At 47.1% G+C, this 21,113-nt stretch overlaps 4 protein-coding genes across 5 annotated transcripts in view; 1 reads left to right on the top strand and 3 right to left on the bottom strand.

Moving 5' to 3' along the window:
- LOC119290751 (protein MODIFIER OF SNC1 11-like) overlaps positions 1 to 2,355 on the top strand; it is a 2,953-nt gene extending 598 nt beyond the window's left edge. Inside the window, exons 2-6 of the mRNA XM_037569396.1 lie at positions 1,293 to 1,355; positions 1,448 to 1,573; positions 1,673 to 1,730; positions 1,835 to 1,890; positions 2,008 to 2,355. Coding sequence (XP_037425293.1) covers positions 1,293 to 1,355; positions 1,448 to 1,573; positions 1,673 to 1,730; positions 1,835 to 1,864 — 277 coding nt within the window. The 3' untranslated portion in view covers positions 1,865 to 1,890; positions 2,008 to 2,355. The remainder of the gene's footprint in view (positions 1 to 1,292; positions 1,356 to 1,447; positions 1,574 to 1,672; positions 1,731 to 1,834; positions 1,891 to 2,007) is intronic.
- A 1,730-nt stretch (positions 2,356 to 4,085) lies between these two features.
- On the bottom strand, positions 4,086 to 6,337 carry LOC119290750. Of its 2 annotated transcripts, none has more exons than XM_037569394.1 (4): positions 6,008 to 6,337; positions 5,675 to 5,804; positions 5,127 to 5,584; positions 4,086 to 4,654 (listed from the first exon to the last, which is right to left on the bottom strand). In XM_037569394.1, exons 1-4 carry the CDS (start codon positions 6,031 to 6,033, stop codon positions 4,321 to 4,323), a joined length of 948 nt encoding a protein of 315 aa, XP_037425291.1. In that variant the 5' UTR covers positions 6,034 to 6,337; the 3' UTR covers positions 4,086 to 4,320. The 2 variants fall into 2 exon arrangements, with proteins under 2 accessions (XP_037425291.1, XP_037425292.1); XM_037569395.1 differs by having other exon boundaries at positions 4,086 to 4,651; positions 6,008 to 6,336.
- A 3,365-nt stretch (positions 6,338 to 9,702) lies between these two features.
- On the bottom strand, positions 9,703 to 12,165 carry LOC119290748 (pentatricopeptide repeat-containing protein At2g37310-like). The gene has a single exon (XM_037569393.1). It carries the CDS (start codon positions 12,101 to 12,103, stop codon positions 10,313 to 10,315), a length of 1,791 nt encoding a protein of 596 aa, XP_037425290.1. The 5' UTR covers positions 12,104 to 12,165; the 3' UTR covers positions 9,703 to 10,312.
- A 3,120-nt stretch (positions 12,166 to 15,285) lies between these two features.
- LOC119290747 (cardiolipin synthase (CMP-forming), mitochondrial-like) lies at positions 15,286 to 20,089 on the bottom strand. Its single transcript, XM_037569392.1, has 7 exons — positions 19,592 to 20,089; positions 18,060 to 18,157; positions 17,910 to 17,960; positions 17,666 to 17,779; positions 16,106 to 16,162; positions 15,941 to 16,026; positions 15,286 to 15,845 (listed from the first exon to the last, which is right to left on the bottom strand). Exons 1-7 carry the CDS (start codon positions 19,956 to 19,958, stop codon positions 15,725 to 15,727), a joined length of 894 nt encoding a protein of 297 aa, XP_037425289.1. The 5' UTR covers positions 19,959 to 20,089; the 3' UTR covers positions 15,286 to 15,724.
- Between the last annotated feature and the right edge of the window lie 1,024 nt (positions 20,090 to 21,113).

Here is a 21,113-nt window from a genome sequence, read left to right as displayed (position 1 = left end):
GATTTTGTTGTAGTAGCCTTTTATGTTTATTGTTGGCCGGGGGGCTTATCTCCAGTGATAGGACGGATATAATAGTGCGCTCACCTTAGAGTTTTTTAGTTACATTATTTACAGTAAGCATGGATTTGAAGGTATCTACGCAGGTATGAGAAATTAAGCATCACACCATCGAGTGGCTTCTGGATGTTAGGAGTATTAGATAAAAAAAAACTATCACAATGCATAATGGATGTATCTAACCACAAAAGCTTTGTTGTAAAGGTTTCCTGAAGCAAAATCAAAAAACAAAAAGAACAAAGAAACAAGCGACTTAGTTGGTATATCTCCAATGGTCCAGGAGACAAGGGTGCTCATGTTTGTTGCATGTGAACTGTCCTGTAATGTTAAGCTGCTTTAGTCTAGATCGCGATGTCCAGGCCCTATCGTGAACTATGGTTATGTCAAGTATTTTACCTGCTGAATTCTTTTCTAACCTTTCTATTGTATTTGACTACTGTAGTACAATGATGATCTTATTTTTTGGCTCTATAGTCTTGACTTTCAGGTTTATTACATTGACTGCCATGGTGTTAGGATTTTAGAACCCCAATACATCCCATCTCTAATGAAATATTGGCAAATTCTCCTACTATGGTATTTACATCTACATGCTAGACAAAACCTGCTAATCAATGAAAACACACACATATCTGGAACTAAGCAGACAAGATTTGCAAATATAGATATTCAATTTTTTTGGTAAACAATGCTGTAACTATTTCGTTGTTTATGTTGGTAAGAATTAAGACCCGTATGATGAATTATGTTATTATTGTACACCTTTTTTGTATCTATATGGTGAAAGAATGTTTCCGTTCACCACTTCTTTCTCCAATGTTATGCTTGTGTTCCGAATATCTATGAAAGATTGTGCATATCTTATGCATACATCTGAAATGACCGGACCAGTTTTTATAGTTAATGGGCTCGATTCCAACATAATTTGTTGAAATGATTGACAATCGTTAGTACATGCTGGATTATTTAAACTGATCGATAGTACATGAACTGGTTAGCAACATCATTTTTATTTTTATTTTTGTTACAGTGGAAACTCAGCTTCGATCTAGTTAAGGGAATACTTCAATATTAGTGTGTGATCTTAATTTGATGAAAACTGAAGGAGCTGTTCCCATGCCAACTAATTCTCTGTCTTCTCCATCACTTATGTGGTTCCTATTTGGTTGGTCCGTTGTATGCATGATATATTTCAAATACTAAGAAATGTGGCTACCAATTATCTTGTTTACAAGGTTTGGGACCGGATCTTCCAATGAAAAGATGGAGGAGCAGAAGAAGAAGTCCAGAGCTGAGAGGTGTGCGATATACACTTAATTACCTGTGATGCACTTGTATGTTCTTTACTTCCCCAAATTGTGAACTGATACATACTTCCATTAATTTGTAGGTTTGGCCTTCCCACGCCCTCCTCTGATGATACCGAGGCAAAGAAAAAAGCCCGCTTAGAGCGATTTGGTCAGAGCACAGAAGTTGGCAAGGCGGAAGAAGAGAAGCGGAAGGCACGGGCCCTTAGGTAGATGAATGCGGCAGTGTCAAGTCATTCTTTCGACCAGGACCCAAACCTAACAAGTAACAGCAAGCTATATCTAACATCTCTTAACTACTATGCCAGGTTTGCAGGAGCGCCTAGTGGGTCATCTGAAGGAAAGGACAAAGACACCTCCAAGCCGGTATGTCTTCCACTCTATGGCATGTTTTTGTGTAGAACTTGTGCTTCATGTTTGTTGTTGTAATTCGTTGTCTTCCTCCTGTCCTCTGTACATGTGTAACACAGGACACGGCTACTGTAGCTGGCACGGCATAATGGAAAACAGTCCCTGCCTTTTTGAGGTTAGATTAAATACGCTCTTATCATCATACAATAGCATTTGTTTCCATGATGTGGTATTGGCCGCTGTTATACGTATATCCCATAACATGAAAATAATCAATTCCATCTTCTCGTAGGGTCGTCTCAAATATGCCCCTCGAGACGTCGGTGAAGCCGTAGTTTGTACAAGACTAACAACGCCAATGGCGTCGATGTTATCGGAGCCATTCGTGTGCTGTTTACTGTGTAGCGCTTGATGACTTCCTTGCTGTACTCCGCTTGGAGCCATTTGAGTGCTGTTTACCGTGCAGCACTCGAAGACTTCCTTGCTGTACTCGCTGGCAGCATAGTCTGTTTGCTGCCTGGTCTGGGGACACCTGTGTACTACAGTACTTCGTTTCCCTTTGTAGTGGTACTACTTCTTAGCCATGTACTCGTGTCTGTTCAGTTTTTGTGTTTGTATTGTTCGTTTCAGATGCATGCTATATACGTCCACGGTATCTGAATGTCTGGTAAGCGCATCTCCATCGGCAACCCATAAAAATCTTTCCGCATCTCCGCGGACATGGATGTGGGAGGACGACATCCAAAGCTAATGGCATACATTTCGAAGTTTTTTTTAACAAACGGATGAAATTCGTGCAAACATTACCGGATTTCATTACATTTCAAACATTTAGAACCAGAAAAAGGCCTGCCCCTATACATATCCTATGGCGACAGCTCCTTGCGTTCAAGCCCGTGTCGTCCTTCATCCGCTGTCTTCATAAGCATCGGCGATAAGACCGAGGAAGTGAAGGTGCCGTCTCCGGCAAGGGTCCTTCATCCGCTGTCTTCATAAGCATCGGCGATAAGACCGATGAAGTGAAGGTGCCGTCTCCGGCAAGGAAGAGTAGAACATAGGAGCAGACTAGCCCACATGGGACACAAGGTACCGCCGCCTTCGTGGGCGTGAAGTCCACTATGGAAATGGTGGCGCCGGTGCCGTTTTTGTCCCATCGGTCCGGCTGATGGTTTGTCGGCAGCGCGTAGGAGGCGCAACTCGCGTTGTTCTCTTCCGCGATCATTTGCAACTGCGCCTACGCGGCGGCCGCTTCCTGGCGAGCGGCGGCTTGAGTGCGGACGACATCGTAAATGGCACGCTGCTCCGCCACGAAGTTGGGGTTTGTTGCGGCCATGGCCGCTAGGCCTCCTCGCTCGCGCGCTCGCCGTAGATCTGGCCCTTCGCCAACCGATGCTGCTCTAGGAGGAACATGTTGTACCGTTGTTTCTCCTGCGCCTGCTAGAACACTGATAGAGGCGCTAACACATGTCGCACCTCCGTCATGGCGGCGTTAAAGTGCACCGGCACCTGCTCCATGGTGAAGTAGGCGTGCACATGAGAGGCGGGAGCCAGTGCGGAGTCATCGGAGCCCGTCTCCATCGTGGTATCGTCCTCGTCGTCGAAGACCTCGGGCGAGCTGCCCTCGATCCGCCTAGCACGGCGGCTACGCCAGGCGGTGGCAAGGCCGGTCACTGCGTGCTTCATCACCTGCGACAGACTGTCCCACGGCGCTTTCTCGCTGGCGGTCATGGCGGATGTGGAGGAAAGGAAGGGTATGTGGAGCGGATGTGTTGTCCTGTGGAGATAGCCGGGAGTGGTTGCCTTTAACTAGCGGATTCCGGTGAGGCCACGCATCAATGCGGGACGTCGGAGTGGGTTTCTAGACTGACGAGCTTGCTAACGGCGGCATACGGACGGACGGGCCATTGAATGGGCATGATAGATATACATCCCGTTTCGTCCAGTCACGCATCTCCGGCATTAAATAGGCGCGAACATCGTGGATGCGTTGTGGGCGACCCCCTCGGCTGGCTGCTCGACACTTCAATGGCTGATGTTTTGCATATATTTTAATATGGGCTACGTGCGGACTATAAGTGAACAGATACACTAAAAAGTATCTAGATTCAGATTCTTCTTTACTAGAACGTACTTCCTCCGTTCCTAAATATTTGTCTTTCTAGACATTCAAATGAACTACAATATATAAATGTATGTAGATATATTTTAGAATGTAGATTTACTTATTTTACTTTGTATATAGTCACTTGTTAAAATCTCTAGAAAGACAAATATTTAGGAACGAAGGGAGTATTATATTTGTGAGCAAGGGTGTACTAGCCATCCCTTTGCTGTTTCTAAAAAAAAAAGCCATCCCTTTGCTTTGGAAACTAATAAACAACACAGGGGATTCACTTTTCATATAAATATATATACAACCACTACAACGTCTCACACCAGTAAAGCTTATTCCAGCATATATATACTCATAACGCTGTAGATAAATACAGCACTGCAAGTGCAAGTGCAACACACTTGAGCTTCCGCTTCTCGGGATGCTTATAATTATGAGACCATCGCAACAACAACAAAAGATGCTTTTGAGACCAGAACAGAACAGGCTCGGTCAGTGACCGCATAGCTCTCGGTGCGCGACAAGCCCCTCGGACCTCCTCTGAATGGTGTAGCGCAGCTGCTCCTTGACCTGCCGCAGCGCCAGCAGGACCGACTGCACGTCGTTGCCGCCGACGCTCGTCGCTCTCGGCTGGGGGTCCGCCAGGACCATGGCGAGCCCGTCATTCTCTTCTTTCTCCTCCTCCTTCTCCTTGGTCTCGGCCGGCTCTGCGCTGTAGTGCGGGTTGTCTGCCAGCACCAGCGCGAGCCTGTCGTCCTCCTCGTCGCGGTAGCTCGCTTCGGATTTTGACGAGCCGCTGGACGCTCCAGGCTGCTCTTCTCTCCTGCTGCACAGAAAAATTCCGTTAGTTCTGCACAGCACAATCGGTATGATGGTGCAAAAACATAGTGGGTGCTATAAAAAGAGACGCACAGACACATCAAGAATCGCTCCTATCCTGCTAAAAAGGTCCGGAACACACAGAGGGATGCCTGAAGTACAGATGTGAACAACGCCGACAATCCGTCCGTCTCCTTTTCTATCCTAAACACAATTATTCCACTAAGTGAGGCATGCAGTACATATTGTTCCCTTCAAACCTAACATTAACAACATGATGAAAACACATAAAAAAGAGGAAACGTAGCCTAATTCCTGTGGGGGAAAAGTAAAACTCTGCACTAAACTAGTAGCAGTAATCTGGAAACACCTATGCAAAAAAGGCTAATAATCCATAGAGCAATAATAAGCAATTAATTAATCAACGTTTTTTAACAACCAGTAAAAAGGCACTCCTTGTAAACCTGCACGCCGCGTACCTCTCTGAATCACGATCAACGTCACCAGCGCCGTCACCGGAACCGCACTTCTCGTTCGCGGCGTCGTCAGAGTCCTCCGTGCGACTCTCCTCCTCCTTGCAGACTCCAGAGCCGGACTGCTCGGACACAACGGAGAACCAGCTCCCGTCCTGGGAGGAGTTGGCCTGAGTGCAGGAACCGGCCGAGGAGCCCTTCACGCTCTCGCCGTCCCATCCCTTGTCCTCGCGAGGGCCGGACCGTACGGGATCGACGGTGCTCAACGAGCTCGCCGGACCGTCCATCTCCGGCGCCGCCTGTTGGCCGGAGCAGGCGTTGGAGTTGGAGGAGAGCGAGCCGATGGAGCTCCCCACATCCAGAATCTTGACGGACTCGAGCCTCTTGATGGCCCTCCTCAGCCTCCGCTCCGCCCTGTCCCTGATCTTGACCTCGTCGGAGAGCTTCTTCTCAAGCTCATCCAACTGTCATCGAATCAAAGAACAAAATTAAAGCTGTACCGAACCAACAGTAGGAATTAAAGGGGTTGACACATGAGTACGGAATGTGTGTACCCTGGCGGCGAGCTGGTCGGCTTCCTCCTTGGCCGCCTTGGACGCCACCCTCTCGGCGAGCAGCCTCCCTCTGAGGCACTCCACCGTCCTCATGCCGCCGGCACCGCCCTCGCCGCCGCCGCCATTTCCCCTGCGATCCACACAAATGAGAGAAAAGGGCTCAGGAACTGATCCTCCTAGGATCCCCATTAACACGCCACGGACACGCAGCTCGAGAGCAGAGGCAGCGCCGAGACCAAGGCGGCATCCGCGGATAAACAATCAAAGAATCTGTCCTGGAAACCGAGAAAGCACCCAGCAATCCAACAAGGTGGCTGGCGAGTAGCGACCGACCTGCATTGCGTGGCTGGTTCAGACATTCCTCCCGGCCACCCTTGTCGACGCAGCGACCTCGCAGCGTACCCGAGCTCGGCAATGGCAGGGGAAGGGGAAGATAAATGGTGCGCGCGTACCGGCCTGCGCTTGTGCTAGGCAGAGGCAACACGCAGCATGTGGCGGCGGTGGCTTTAGGCGCTTCTGCTAGCTGCACTGCATCTGCATGCCCGCTGCTGCTTTTGAGATGGATGGCTCGGCAGGGTATGGCGGGGGGTGCGGCGGTTGCTGAATTCGGAGGAGGAGGCTTGAAGCGGGAGCTGTCTCCCTCCCTCCCTCCCTCCCTCTCTCTCTCTCTCTCTCTCTCTCTCTCTCTCTCTCTCTCTCTCTCTCTCTTTGTTGCGGGCGTGAGAAGCGTCCGACGCTAGCTAGAGAGGCTGCTAGGAGGCAGGGGATTTGACGGAGGATTTGAGATGACCACAGTGACGGGCGGCCGGCTCTGTCCGTGACTGCCACCCGTGAGGCGCGTTACTGGCGCCACTAGAGACCTTCTTTCACTCTACTGTAGAAGTAGTGGTACATTCTTCAGTGTTTCACGGTTTTCTTCAACGTACTGCAAATTGAGAAGCATAATGATCCCATGGTTCACGTTCATAAATAAAACTTTGGATGCAGGAGTCACATGAGAGGCGGTGTCGAAACCATAATATACAGTTGGCGTCAGCCAAGTGCCAGGGCAACTCAACTCAACAGGTCAATTGTGTAGTAGCACACACAAGCTCAGCCCTTGACTACCTAACAGAGCTTGCAAAGCGCATGTGGAACTGAGATGGTAACACTGATTCCACTGATAAAAGAAAAGAAAACTGGATTAACAAAGAGATGGCCACAGGAGGGGACATGTGGGGTCTTAGCCTTGGGCCTCGTAATCTGCAATGTGGCAAGACTGATAACATCACAGAGGGAGGGCAGAAAGAAAGCCACGTGAAGGGCAGCGCTGCTCGCTCATTTAACCCGCTTGCGCTTGCTGTCGGTCGGCCCCATCACCTCACCTTTGCCCGTGGGTTTTAGCAGTTCGTAGCAGCGCCCTCAATTCTGTGCACCGACCTCCCCGTGTTGTTGTTATATATGCATGTGAATATATGTGATGATAATGCAAGAAAATTCAGGACGAGGACAAAGGCGAAAACGCTTGGGGCGTCCTTGTCGCGGTGCCTCACGAGCGGCCTGTGCTCCAACCCAACTGAATCGGAGAGGTAACCGACAAGATGCGCTAGTGTTAAACAATGACACCTGAGCTGTCCTCTCACATATTATTAGGGCTAACTACGAGCATCAGAGGAGCATGCTTGCAGCTAAATACTCCCTCTCTTCACTATTATAAGATGTTCTAACTTTTTTCTAAATTAGGTGTACGTAGACACATTTTAGTGCATTTGTTCACTTACTTCAATCAATATATATAGTTCATATTGAAATATCCAAAACATCTTATAATAAGGACGGAAGGTACTAGTGACTAGGGAGGTGTGAGTGGTTTTAGTGAAAAATGCACGTACCTTTGCTTTGATTGATTCCCCTGCTACTGCTCACGCTTCTGCTCTTCTTGGTACTACAACAATTCCTCACCCAGGCCACCCCAGGAGCTTCACATACAGCCATGAACGAATGTACCTGGTTAGTAGTAGTACGTCTAAAGAAAGCACTCATGAATGTACCTGAACAATGGGCAGGAGATGGACAGCGAGCTGGGGCATTATTCATGGATGTCAGGGTCCGTACCGTGTGCTGCATCCTGCATAGGGTCTTTGGATTCGGAGTCCTGCCGCCGCCCCCTCAACCATGTTTTGACACCTTGCATGGTTAGACAGACATACACTTGGACTAGTAGAGCTTTTGACTCTTCAGTAACAAAAAGTTACGCTTTGACACGACGGTCAGACTAGATTTTGGCCGGTCAAGAAAAAGGAGAAAAGGGTTGGAAAGCCAGTACAGTAGCGGTTAAAGTGTAAAGAGACCAAAGTAGAAGAATAAAGATCACAGGATGGAGGCTCTACAGTCTGTACCTGTCTTGTTCCAAGAATTTAACCGTCCGGCAAGTACTGTATGTATTCTTCTACAACCGGTCAAACCTCCTCCCATCATTCCCGATCTTGGAGTGGAAGCTTTTGCGCCAGAGGCTGATGGACGATGATGATGCTGGGCTTCTCCGGCAAGTGATTGCAGGCACGCATAGCCCATGCCACATGCCATGCTTTGCTCGCCTACACGGCCAACGCACAAATGACGCATAATACTGATATACGCCTTCTCTTACCGTTGGCCATTACCGTGATCTGGGAGGTGCATCACGTGCACAAGATTACACGTACTCCGTCAGCACGCACGCACGCACGCATGCACAATAGTAGCACCAAGACAAAAATTCAGACCATTTTGAAACTCCAGATTTGGATCGAGACACGGGAACACGGACAAGACACAGATTAATTGACCACCTGCCAAGTTTCGAATTCAAAAGTTGTCAAGAAATGCATGCTGACGGTGGGGATGTATAACATAATGCCAAAAAGGAAATGAAAGTGACAACAGCCCCTCTGATATAATGATATGCCCTTGCTGCTTGAGTGCTTGTTGTTGTGTGGTAATTTTTTCACCGCACTACTACGCGTGTGTGTGCGTGCTATGATCCAAATTATCGAGTGTTCCACTTCCACCCGGACCACCTCCATGCATGATGCATCGTCTTATGCTCTCATCGCATATGTTGAGATGGAGGTGCGTGGCTAGCTGTACACTGTGTATGATTAAAGAGATGCATTTATTCACAAATCTAAAAAAGAAACACGATTGTAGTGATGGGGGTGATTATACTCACTTGGCTTCACTTGAACTCCAAGCTAGGCTCCGGGGTGTCTTGCACCGCCACGCATCAAGATTGCAGGCTGTTGTTTTCATCTCATCAAAGTTCCCACCGGTAACATTATCTCCTTTCCTCGTTTGGGCGGCCTTTCGGCCTGTGAAGTTTTAGCATGTGAGCAGTGTGGCCACACAACGAAATAACAGGCATATATGCTTTTCTGGTAGCGAGTCCAGAATAAGTTAGGTAACAAACCTGGGAGCTGCTTGCGTGCTCTTCTTCTTTTGGACTTCATGAGCTGGGAAGTAGAGAAGTAGGATGATCCAAGCATGTGAACCATAATCAACCCCAAAAGGCAGATCTTGTTGTGCGATCTCTTTGCACTCCTAACTTAGGTATTTCTACATATGCGGACAATGTTTCGAAAACAGGAACTTCACGTAAAATTTACAGGAATCAGTTTATTTTCTGCAGGAAGAAAAAAGTTTTAAATGATATTTTAACAGTGCAAATACCAAGTACACACAAAGATGCACATCTGAATCATGGGTGCACATGATCCTAACTCCTAAGAGTAGCTTTACTTTTCCATATTAATGCGACAAGGAAAAGCCATTATTCATTCGATCTAGGGTGTGGAAGCAACTTTTCTTCATGAAATCGATTCTTCTCATCTAGCCTCATCTTAGTATTACATCCAGAAGGAACATGCCATGCTTGACATCCTGAAGCTTAGAACACGGTTGCTCTTGCTTCTAAGAAACTATGATCATGAAAATATATGTTGCTTCAGTAACTGATGTATTGAAATAACAAATAAAAATAAGAGAAGTATTGTCAGCTCACAGTACAAAAGGTTCAGATGAGAATATCATGGAAGCAATGCTCTCATTATTCATTGGATCTAGGGTATGAAAGGAACTTTTTCTTTATGGAATCGATTCTTCTGCACCTTGATATTAGTATTTCATAAAGAAACAGATCAGGCTTGGCATCCTGAAGCTTAAAACTAGACTGCTCTTGGTTCTAAGAAACTATGATCATGAAATTCTCTGTTGCTTTGGTAAATTGGTGTCATTGAAATAGCAAATAAAGATAAGAAAAGTATCGTCAGCTCATAGTACAAAAGGTTTAGATAAGAATATCATGGAAGCAATGCTCTCATTGGCTGTCGTCCAAGAATTTGTTGCTCAATCAAATCAATATGATTGACCATCAGGTTCGGAATAAGATGGTCCATGTAAATCCAAAAGGCTGGTACCTATCAGGCTTGAAAATTACATCTCAACAGTTGGATCTATTGAATGTCATCACTATAAATTGTCTCCATTCAACAGTTAGGTTGATGCCAGGCTCTTGTCTATAATTGAATCTGATTAATCAACCAACAACCAAATTAAGTTTCTGTTGCCCGCTTTGCTAACAATGTATCTGCAGCAACCAGTTCTAGCAGACTATGGAACCCCTCAATTCCAACTACACCCAGGAACTTTCTCCAATCCAACTCCCCACAGCATGCTCCTTATGGTTTCAGCTTCTTCCCATTTGCCAGCATTTGAGTACAGATTAGCCATCACAATGTAGTTACCTGTGTTCTTAGGCTCTATTATGAACAGTCGATCAAACACAAACCGACCAAGCTCAACATCACCAACTGCGGCTGCTCCATTAAGCAGTGTACCCCAGACCTTTGCATTTGGCTCAAAAGGCATCTTGTTTACAAGGTCAAGCGCATCCTTAAGCATACCAGCATGGCTGAGTACAGAAACCATGCAAGCATACTGCTCCATCACAGGACTGATACCAAACATAGCTTGCATGGAGTGAAAAAATTCACGAGCTTCAGTTACCTTGCCCGCATGAGCACATGCAGTAAGCACAACAGTGAAAGTTACAGTATCAGGCCTAGTGCCAGTACTGACCATCTGATTAAACAGGTCCAGTGCCTCCGTAACATCTCCATGAGCTGCGACAGCCGAAATGATCGATGTCCAGGCAATCGTGCTTCTATTCTCATGCAATTCAAACACCTTCCTGGCCATATAAAGAAATCCAGCCTTTGAGTAAGCATCGATCAATGCACTGACAACATTGTTGCTCTGATCATAATCATTTCTTATCACATAACCATGAGCTTGCTTTGCTCCCAGTAGGGTTGAGAACAACGGTGCTGAGGGCATGATGATTGAAAGAGTAGCTGTATTGGGCAGTATCCCAGCACCCATCATCTCATGAAGCAATTCAAGAACGTCAGACTGGCGTCCATTTTGTATCAATCCAGAAATCAACGCATTCCATGTGCTGATGCCTTTAGCATCTGCTTGACGGAAAAGATCCATTGCCTCATCGACATGCCCATTGTTCATGTAACCAGTAATCATGGCGCTGTAACTGACCGCATCTTTCTTAGGCATCCTTTCAAGCAACTGTCGTGCATAGTGCAACCGCCCACATTTGGCGTAAAACCCTACGACTGAGTTCCATGCTGCAGTGTCCATATCAAGCCCACTCTCCTTAGCAATCCGGAGGACATAGACCCCGAAATCAACAGCCTTGAGCTGGGCACAAGCATGCAGCACACTTGTTACCGTGACGCTGTTTGGCCGAACGCCACCGCCAGCGCAAGCCTGCACCAACTCATGGAATAACTCCAAGCACTCTGTGTACCATCCTCCACGGGTGTACGCTGATATAAGAGAGTTCCAGGACACGACGTCCTTGCGTGGCATTTGGTCGAACACCGCGCGAGCGGAGCGCATGTCCCCAGCGTTCGCGTAGGCGGTGATGAGCCCATTGGACACGAAGAGGTCCGCGCCAAACCCGCGCAGGAACGCGAGGGCGTGGAGCTCCCCGGTGACGAGAGGGGACAGGCCCGGCCCGGACGCGGCGAGGGACTTGAGGAGCGCGGAGACGGTGATCTCGTCGGGGGACACGCCGGAGGCCGCGAAGAGGCGAAGAGCCGCGGAGGGTTGGGGCGAGTGGAGGGAGAGCGCGATGAGGATGGCGTTCCAGGCGAAGAGGTTGGGCTGCGGGATGGCGTCGAACACCCTGCGGGCGTCGTGCAGGCGTCCGGTTCTGGAGTAGAGTGAGATGAGCTTGGAGGCAAGGAAGTTGGAGGGGATCACGGAGAGGGTGGCGAGGCGGGCGTGGAGCTGCCTGCCGGTGGCGAGGTGGCCGGCGTCCGCGCAGCGCTGGATGAGGTCACCGTACACGCGGGGGTCCGGCGGCACGGCGGTGAGCCACGCCGGTAGCCTCATCCCATGTTCATGACTCGCGAGGACTCTGCTCTGTTTTGAGGGGCCGGGGGGCGGGTTTCTCAGTTCGAGTTGCGGCCGCTAGATCTAAATCCACGCGATCTAAGCCGTCGAGAGCGGGCAAGCTGGACCAACTGAAAGAGTTTTTCTTTTCTTTTTTGAGATGATGAGATGAGATGACCAATGAGTTGGAGGATCCAAGAGCATGTGTTGGAGATGTTAAAAAAAATGTGTTGGACCACCTCTACCGACTTCAAAATTGCCGCAAACAACGAGGGTCGATCTCATGATATCATCTGTCCCTCCGGACAACAATATCCCCTATTTTATAAACCCCAAATCCATGCAGCCCATGCGACGTCGATCAATACAAACACACAAACTACGTACTCACTCCGTTTCTTTATATAAGGTGTATTGGTTTTTTCTAAAAAATTCACAATGTAAGGTGTATTTCTCTTTTCCTCGCGATTTTTCATGCGTGCCCTTCCACCATCCATTACATGCTTTAGATAAAAAGTAACGTGTATTCTCAATAGGAAGGTTGTAAAAATAGAATATATCTCTCTGATTTTCTGTACTCACATTTCTCTCTCCCATCCCACCGGATTTTATTCTGATGCAGCAAGACTTAGTTGCCTTTTAATGGCCGCTAGTTATTTAGCTGTCGATAATCAACCTGCTAACTACCTAATTAGCTAATGGTATTTTTGTCGAAAATTATCTTCAAATCTGTGCCTTAGCCATTGCGCCCAAAAAGATGCACCTTACATAAAGGAATGAAAAGAGTATGATATGTCAGTTCATACATAGTTCATATATAGCATACTACAAATGATAGATGACAGACGATAGTTCAATAACAAAAGGACATCGTATTGGGCATACTATACAGGGAAGTACCTTCACCAGCATTTGCCCTTGCCCTTATGTAAAGCTCGAAGACGAAGTAGGTGTCGTTGTTGGGGGACGACATCGGAGTCGGAGGACTCTAGAAGTCCGTCAAGGCTTCGACACCTCGAGCCCTCCTTCAATGTCTTAGTGTTCTTCCAACACTTTCTTCTATCTAAAATATTAGAAGAATTGATGGGCATCGGTCTCCTTACTGGGCAAGGACCGGTATAGGACGCCGCAGACTAGTTGCTCCTACATTGATGAGGGAGGCACGTCGATCGCCATGGAGGGGCCGACCCTGAGCTGCAAAAGCCCCGCTGGACCGCTAGAGGGCGTGTAGCTAGAGGAACCCGACAAGGACGATGGGGGACGAGGCCCGACTAGATGAGCCACCCGATCGGCTACGAGCGAGATCGCTGTCATCCTCCGCAGCGAGCGTGTCCCAGTCGATTGGATCCTCCTTCGCTCCGGAGCCATACATGGCGGTGTGGGACCACGGGGACATGACCGAAGAGGAGAGGTGCGAGCAGATTGGGAGGAGTGGAGTGAAGAGAGTGAAGGCTAGGTTTTCCGGCTAGAGTTTGAGGCGGTTGTAGGGTCCGTGGTGGGCCAGATGATGTTGTTCTTCATACACTAACATACAAATGACATCATACATTACTACTAACAGAAACCCACAAGTGCTTGTGGTTAATCTACTCCACAAGGGGGTTGGAGGGGATTGAGGAGGATTTTGACATGTAGGAATTTAATCCCTCTTTTTTCCAAGGAAATGCTATCATGGCTTACTTTATTAATCAAATAAGCACCTCATGTGCGGTAAGAAAAGAAGGGTAATCATCTACTCAATTACAAGATAAATGATTTTCATAACCATGTTTCGCTATCTCATGTGCGACACTCCTGGAGACAGTGAGAGTATTGAATTGTTTCTATTTCCATCAGCAGATCAATACAGTCTGCATAAACTGCAGCTTCTTCATTACACCATGTTTGTCCTCCTTTGCAAACTTCAATCACCTCCAAACAATCAGATTCAGCAACGACTTGGTGATAGCCCAAAGATGCCACCAGTTCAAGGTATTTTTTCATTGTTAGTGCTTCCATCATCATGGCCGATGACGAGTGTGGAACATAAAAACATGCACCTGCAAGGAAATTGCCTATCTTGTCACAGAACCGCGCCCGTCACCCCTTCTCCCTCTTCAAATGGAACGAGGCATCTACATTTAATTTAACTTGACGTGAACCTGGTTTCATCCATTTAACTACTTCTCTTGTGTTATTATTACTCTGAGCTGTTTTGGTGAAGTTTGTGCATAGGGACAGAACAGATAACTTCCAATTCGTTGCTGGGGGTGTCCTCTCCTTGTTTGTGACTGTGCGTTTGATCCACCATATGTATCATGTTGCGATCGCCACAACCTCCGCAATCCCTCCCTGAGGTAGATCAGGGTAATGACTCGTTGAGGAATCCAACAACTCCAAGACAGCCGAACCTGACCTGTCTACAATACATGAATATAATACTGCTTGTTCTAGTTTTAGTATGTTCCACATCGTTTTTGCTGGTGTGCATTCAAATAGCAAGTGTTTCAGGTCTTTGGATGATCATGACAAATTGGACACCGGTCGAATTCGTCCCAATATGACGATTCGTCAAAGTTGATTTAACGGGAATGGCTCCATGTAACACTTTCCACACAAAAGTTTTGACCTTACCAGGAACCTAAAGTGCCCAGACCTTCTTCCAGATTAGGTTCGATCCTCTAGATGATGACGCCATAGTTTGGTATGAATTCCCGAACTGGTGTCCACCGAGAACATCTCGTTCCGGTTATAATGACATGCAACAAAATCATCAAAGCTATTCAGACTTAATCCCTCTTAATCCCCTTCAAACCCCTCCAAATCCCATGGAACCAAACAAACCCAAAGAAGAACACACTCAAATCCGTCATCATCCTCCATCCATCCATCCATCCTTGTTCTAAAACCTTCCCAAGCCAGCAATATTCCATCCATCCTTGTTCTAAAACCTTCCCAAGCCAGCAATATTCCATCCATATTTGGCTTGGGTTTGAGGGCTACCATTGGAGGTGTGTTTTCTGTCGAGACAGTGTTCGAGCTGTCCGTCCAGACATATGGAAAGGGTTTGAGGGGCTCCTTTGGAGATGCCCTCGGTACTCTATCCACCGAAATTCTCTGTTAAATCACAAGTGCAGTATGTGCAAAACGAGAACAGCAAGGAAACCAGCAGATGCATGACAGCGGCTCGCATGCAAGAAGCGAGTGAAACACATTGAAAGAATAATTTTGTGCTCCCTGGCAATATGATACGGGTAAAATTACAGTGGCAGGAACTCCACACGCACAGGCCAGCCGCCTGGTCTGCGCTTGTATACGGTTACAATCGTCTGCATCGTCTCCAGTATTGCAGCTCATTACACACGGTGTCCAACACTCGAAGCTGTGGCTACCTTCCGTGAAAGTAGATCACCCTGGCATCACAGGCTACGAGCTATATATTTTGCTTCTAAAGAGATCCTCGCATGCTCAACAAGCTTTGGCGGCTAATCCGCCAAGCACCAATGGCACGGGTCACACGAGGATCTCAACAAGATCTAGGCCCCATCAATCAACTCAACAATCTTCCAAAAAAATTGCAGCATCTTGAATGGAATATCGTCGCCTTTGCTCCTGTTTCTTCTATTACACTATGTGCTAACACTATTTTAGAAGTATCCGCCATATATTTCTGATGTACACCACTAGGGACCATATGGCAAGTCCAGCAGATGCATAGAGCAACGCAACACCAGGGGGGACTAGAGCACCTTGTACATGTAGACTGCACAACAACAGCGCCAAAAAAAAACCAGTCAGCATGCAAAATCAGTAAAACAATGACGAGGCTTTAAGCTCGGTCAAAGAAAATGCAAGTACCTCGGGTCTCTGCTGGCAAGGAGCAGAGTCAATGCTGTCATCTGTGTCGCTGTCTTCCACTTCCCTAAATTGTTTACTGCCACAGCCTGTTGTTTGTAGCAAGTACAAATTCAGTATTTGAATGTCTAATTAAGGCAATGTAAGACAGTAGATGACAGAAGGAACCTCAAGAACTTGGGTATTCTGAGACGCAGCCCACTCTCTAACAGCTGACATTGTGATCTACAGAAACAGATACGCCAGAACATTAGCTCGTGACAAGCATAGCACACTATCATAACTCATAGCAGAAGATAACTCTCGAAATGGCAAATGGATATATATGTCTGGGCCCATGAGAAAAGTGAAGTAAAGTTGCTCCAAAGCACCACTCACATGGAATTGGAAAATGGAAAGTTAAATATCAAATCTGTTACTTTTATCAAACTTTTTTGGGTAGCACACTTATAGAAATCGTTCATAGCTTCTAAATATCTTGAAGCATAAAGATTTTTTTTTCATTTCATACATGCTCTGGTTTTGATTCAAACAAGCCATATGGTAGAGGTAGAGTGACTCAATCTAACTGAAGAGGCAAAGTGCTTCCATCCCACATATATGTCTGTTTCTACTGAGCCGGGAAACAAACTAAAAGTTGCCCATGGTACACCACATATTCACATAGAATCGAAGGTCGTACAAATCTGGTAATTTCCTCTCGACTTTTAGGCGGACCAGCCCTGTGGTAGGGCGAAAAGTGCAAACTGCAACGGTCTACGAACCATGCACATAGTGTATTAGTAGGTACACGGTCACAACCCTGGATTTACAGGCCATATTTTGCCCAGCGACATCCGAAACATCTGGGCAGGCCCTGCTTTTGGCGTAATTTGATTATTCTGAGCTTCTCAACACTTTACCAAGGTTGTCGGAATCACGATTCTGTTGTATGATTCTACGGCTTTACAATCCAAACTTAACCCCTCCGATTCTACGATTTTGGCTAATAGAATCTACATTTCTACAGTTCTGATAGTTAATATTCTACGATTTGCGACCCTAATAACAGAGCTCCGATCCGATTCAGAATCATGATTCTGACTACCTTGCTTGATGCATCAGAAGGGTGCATGCTCCAGTTCTGTTTCAAATAAGCCTCATGGTGGAGACACTCAATCAAGCTGAAGCAATGTGCACTCAATCCATGCCTCCATAAAAAACAGTACAGAGGTTGGCAAAAGAGCCCCTTCATTTCATCTACTGAAGCACATACTGCGTATATTCAACCAGAAAGAGACGAATAGCCAGGGTATAATTGGAAGTTGCTAACTTATCATGTTGGCTTGACAGGCTTATTTAGAGATAAGATCAGATAGCCATGACAAATACATGAACATCCTATTCCCTAGGGGTGCAGAATGGCGTCCCGCATAGACCCGCGAAAGTGCTTAATTAGTACAACTTTGCCTAACAGCAGCACAGCCTAATTAAAACTAGCTTTTTCTACTTTGTATACGGAGCGGGCCGGGTTCGGGCGCCGCCTTGCATCCCTACTATTCCCACAGGAAGGCAAGATCTCACACTTACAACAGAACAAACATATACATATTTATATCAGCATAAGGCCAAAATTAAAGAAATCAAACTACCATCTTAATGTTTCCATAATTATAGATAGGTGAACTAGAAAATGGTTTTTCCTTGCATTTTTGGGAAATGATGATGTAGATTTGGCTGGGTAACTACCTCTCTCCCAATGATGGCAATGGAAGGAACTGTCAGAAGCCATGGTCCATTCGTGAGCAGTGAAGTTTCCAAAGGTTTGGTGCACAGCAACACTAGTGTCGCAGCTACCATAAGCTGCAGTAGAGAATAGCAGCGACGAAGTTAGTTCTCGAGAATAGCTCACACTTTGGAAACTGACAGTCTACAGATAAGAGCGTATACAACATTGTGAATAAGTATCAGAGCAGCAAAAAGAGAAAGAAACCTTGTCGGCCACAGGATCAAGAAATGCACCAAAAGGTGTTCCCAAATGCATCTGCATAATACATTATGTCAGGAAACAATAGCATGAGGAAAAATGATTATAGAGTAACCCAGTATAGCATATTATATTCAGCAAATATTTCTGACACACCTTTCTCGCAATATAACCATCTAGCCAATCAGTGATCGCTGCAGCAAGGAAGATGCCAGTTGTGGCAGTTGCTGCCCAAGGACCGTCCATGTAGAAAGCTGGTAACAGTAGAGATAACAAGCTATTAATTAACTACACAAAAAGGGATATTTCCATAGTCAAACTAAGATTATTATGTCAAACATAACAAATACAAAAAAAAGTGCCAAATGCATATCAGATATCAACCAACAGCGAACTGCATGGAAAGTAAGCTGTTGGTTCCTGTGATAAAAATGCTATTTGGCCACCAGTAAACAACAGGCACTATTTCAAAATTTCAATAGATGACACATGAGCAGTCCATTTAACCGTCGACATGAATAATTGACAGCAAAAGTATGCTATTGGTCAGTTCAATGAAGCCATGGGCAATAAAGTAATAAATTTTAGGCTTTCAGCTGAAGAAAAGAAACTCAAAAGCTTTACACCTTTTAGCTACAGAACACTCAGCTAAACTGTTGGCATACAATTTACCCTAATGGCTAAAGAATGCAACGCTGGCAGATCATGACTCAGTTATGGTGATAGGATACGTCAAATTGCAGCTTGTTCCAGTTTCGTGATGAAGACAATATTTAGTATATCTTTCAGTTTCATTTTCAGAATAGGATAGCTATGTTCTTCCCTGTGGTTCCAGAAAATATGATGGAACTCTTGAAACAGCCATAATCTTTATAAAGGATAAAGTTCACCAGAAGTACTCTTCACCGATGGAGAGGAAGCACACATCGAGAATGCAAAAGGAAACCCGCGAATACAATATGACTTTGCGAAGATTTGGACAAAAGAGATTAAGCAGACCATGCACATCAGTGCGTGCTGCGTGACATAGAAATTGCATCTCTCGAGTCTAGTAACTGTGATAGTCTGTAAGTCGAACTAGCTTGGGTCAAACAAAAGCATAGAGGACAAAAGAGACAGTTTAGGCTTGCATAGGTAGCCCTGTATGTTAACTACTGACAAAGCATGACCCCAGTTTAAAACTATGGAAATATGGATAGTGGAAACGCTGCAGTATCAGAAACTACACAGCAAGGCTTAGGAAGAGTTGTGTATTGGTCATTTGCTCTTGCCATATGTGTCAGTAGTAGTAGTTGACTAGTTGTCCATGCTGCAGTGATTCAGGGATTATATGATTTCAAGTTTCCTCTGCTGCTGACTTATTTTCCTTGAGAGTTAGGCAGCCTAAGAAAGCTGTTTGTGCAAGATACCGGAACGTGGCGAGACAGGGAAAGCAAACCACTTTGCACACACTTCTTCTAAGATTGCTCGCGGAAAACAATGAAATCCAACTAACCAGTCCAAGGCCAAAGAAAATCCTACAACTAGTCAGTGCTTTCAGCAGCTACCTTTAGCCTACTACTGTGCGTGATCGAGTGATCAGTAAAGGAAATCTCACACTTGCATCGATCTTGTGCAACATGTGTCCAACTGTAAAGTAGTATACACTAAGTTAGAAAAAAGCAAAGCAAAGCTTAGTTGGCGCTTACTGCTTATGAGGAACGGGACGGCGGCGACGCGGCCAATGGTGAGCACGGTGGGCAGCGTGAGCAGCCTGGGCTGGACGGGCTGGGGCAGCGGCGCCACTTCCTTGGACACACCGTTGGCTGGCGGCAGCCGCCTCCTGGCCCCCGTCCCGTCAGATCCCATCCCCTCGGCAGGGCCGGAATGCGGCGAGGAGCAGAGCCCCCTCGCGGGCGACGGCCACCGGAACCAGCGGCAGGCGGCGGCGGTGGGCGCGGGCGGGCGGCGGGCGGCGGGCGAGCGGGGGAGCGCGGGGATCTGGGCCGCGCGGGGGGAGAAGAGGGGCTTTGCGGCGGCGGCTTTGAGGAGGTGGGTGGCGATGGAAGAGGGCATGGGTTGGGGTCGGAAGCGGATTGGTCTGATTGGGGTCGGAGGAGGGAGGGGAAAGGTGGGGATGCGAGGCGTGCGTGAGACGGACGACGTAGGTAGGGAGAGAGAGGGGCTGGGAGGGAGAGGTCGGGGGAGGTGCACGAGTGCACGCACGTAGGGAGTACGCGCTCCTGCCCTGCCTGCCGACGTCGCGAGACAGGGCTAAATCTGGGAACCCGCAAAGTTGGGGACGAGTAGGATTTTTGGTTGTTGGTGAGGTGGCTGGACGCTAGCGTGGGGCCCGGGATGGGGGCCGCCGGGGATCTAGATCTGGACGCTGGACTGGAGTGCGGAGTCTGGACTCTGGCTCTTGTCTCTCTTTTTTTTCTTTTCCTTTTGTGATCTCTGGTCTTGTCTTGTGGGCCATGATGGCAGTCGGACAGGGCGCTGATCTTTTATGTTGAAGAGGGACACCATCACGCCGAGGTGATTTGGATCCAATAATTGCAAAGTCACACGGAGTCCCCATCAAATTTCCCTAATTCACCATAATCGTACAGTACTGAGACTAGTATGGAATTTCATATCTTCACGTTGCTACACTCCCATAATATAAAATAAGACAGAAAAAAAGCCGTTGTCGCCTCTCGCAAAGGTGATCTCACCGCCGCCCTCCGGCGGCTCCCCTCCTTCGGCAACCTCGGTCCTCGGTGACGAGGGGGTCGCCAGATCCACTTGCATGGAACATCTTTTCCTCTCTTATAAGTTTTTAGACTGTTCATTGTGATTGTCCTGGCTTCGACGGCTATGGCAACGTTGAATAAGCTTTCTTCATATCCTACTACGAGGAGGTCATCGGTCATATAATTGGGGATGGATTTGAAAATCAGTCTGTTCAAGCAAGGATGACATGGCGGTGGCGGCGGCGGCATCCTCGTGATGGACATGTGTCCTCGGGCTCCGTGTTCGTGACGACGTTCGCTCCAGCATTGTCGCGAAGCTTGGGAGGTAGTTCAGGAGCGGATGCAGATTGTAGTCTGCATCAGCGGCTTCTTGAAGATGGTGGGTCGTTTACTGGGTTCGTGGATGGCAAATATGGTTTTCTCCTTCGACGTTTTAGTCGTGTGGGGGCGCCAGATCTGGAGTTCGATGGCTTGTCTGGGGTGTTGCACCAGTCTA

The sequence above is a fragment of the Triticum dicoccoides genome, chromosome 4B (assembly GCF_002162155.2).
Source record: "Triticum dicoccoides isolate Atlit2015 ecotype Zavitan chromosome 4B, WEW_v2.0, whole genome shotgun sequence".
NCBI lineage: Eukaryota > Viridiplantae > Streptophyta > Magnoliopsida > Poales > Poaceae > Triticum > Triticum dicoccoides.
This window is presented reverse-complemented; position numbering and strand designations above follow the sequence as displayed.

What these genes read in the sequence shown, in the direction of transcription:
- LOC119290750 (XM_037569394.1), bottom strand. Translation starts at nt 6,033, where the DNA reads ATGTCTGAACCAGCCACGCAATGCAG. An exon ending in CCGACCAGCTCGCCGCCAGG is followed by an intron (nt 5,585 to 5,674) that starts GTACACACATTC and finishes ATTCGATGACAG; the next exon opens with TTGGATGAGCTTGAGAAGAA. An exon ending in GTTGATCGTGATTCAGAGAG is followed by an intron (nt 4,655 to 5,126) that starts GTACGCGGCGTG and finishes TTTTCTGTGCAG; the next exon opens with CAGGAGAGAAGAGCAGCCTG.
- LOC119290748 (XM_037569393.1), bottom strand. Translation starts at nt 12,103, where the DNA reads ATGAGGCTACCGGCGTGGCTCACCGCCGTGCCGCCGGACCCCCGCGTG.
- LOC119290747 (XM_037569392.1), bottom strand. Translation starts at nt 19,958, where the DNA reads ATGCCCTCTTCCATCGCCACCCACCTCCTCAAAGCCGCCGCCGCAAAG. An exon ending in CGTCCCGTTCCTCATAAGCA is followed by an intron (nt 18,158 to 19,591) that starts GTAAGCGCCAAC and finishes TACTGTTACCAG; the next exon opens with CTTTCTACATGGACGGTCCT. An exon ending in TTGATCCTGTGGCCGACAAG is followed by an intron (nt 17,780 to 17,909) that starts GTTTCTTTCTCT and finishes TCTCTACTGCAG; the next exon opens with CTTATGGTAGCTGCGACACT.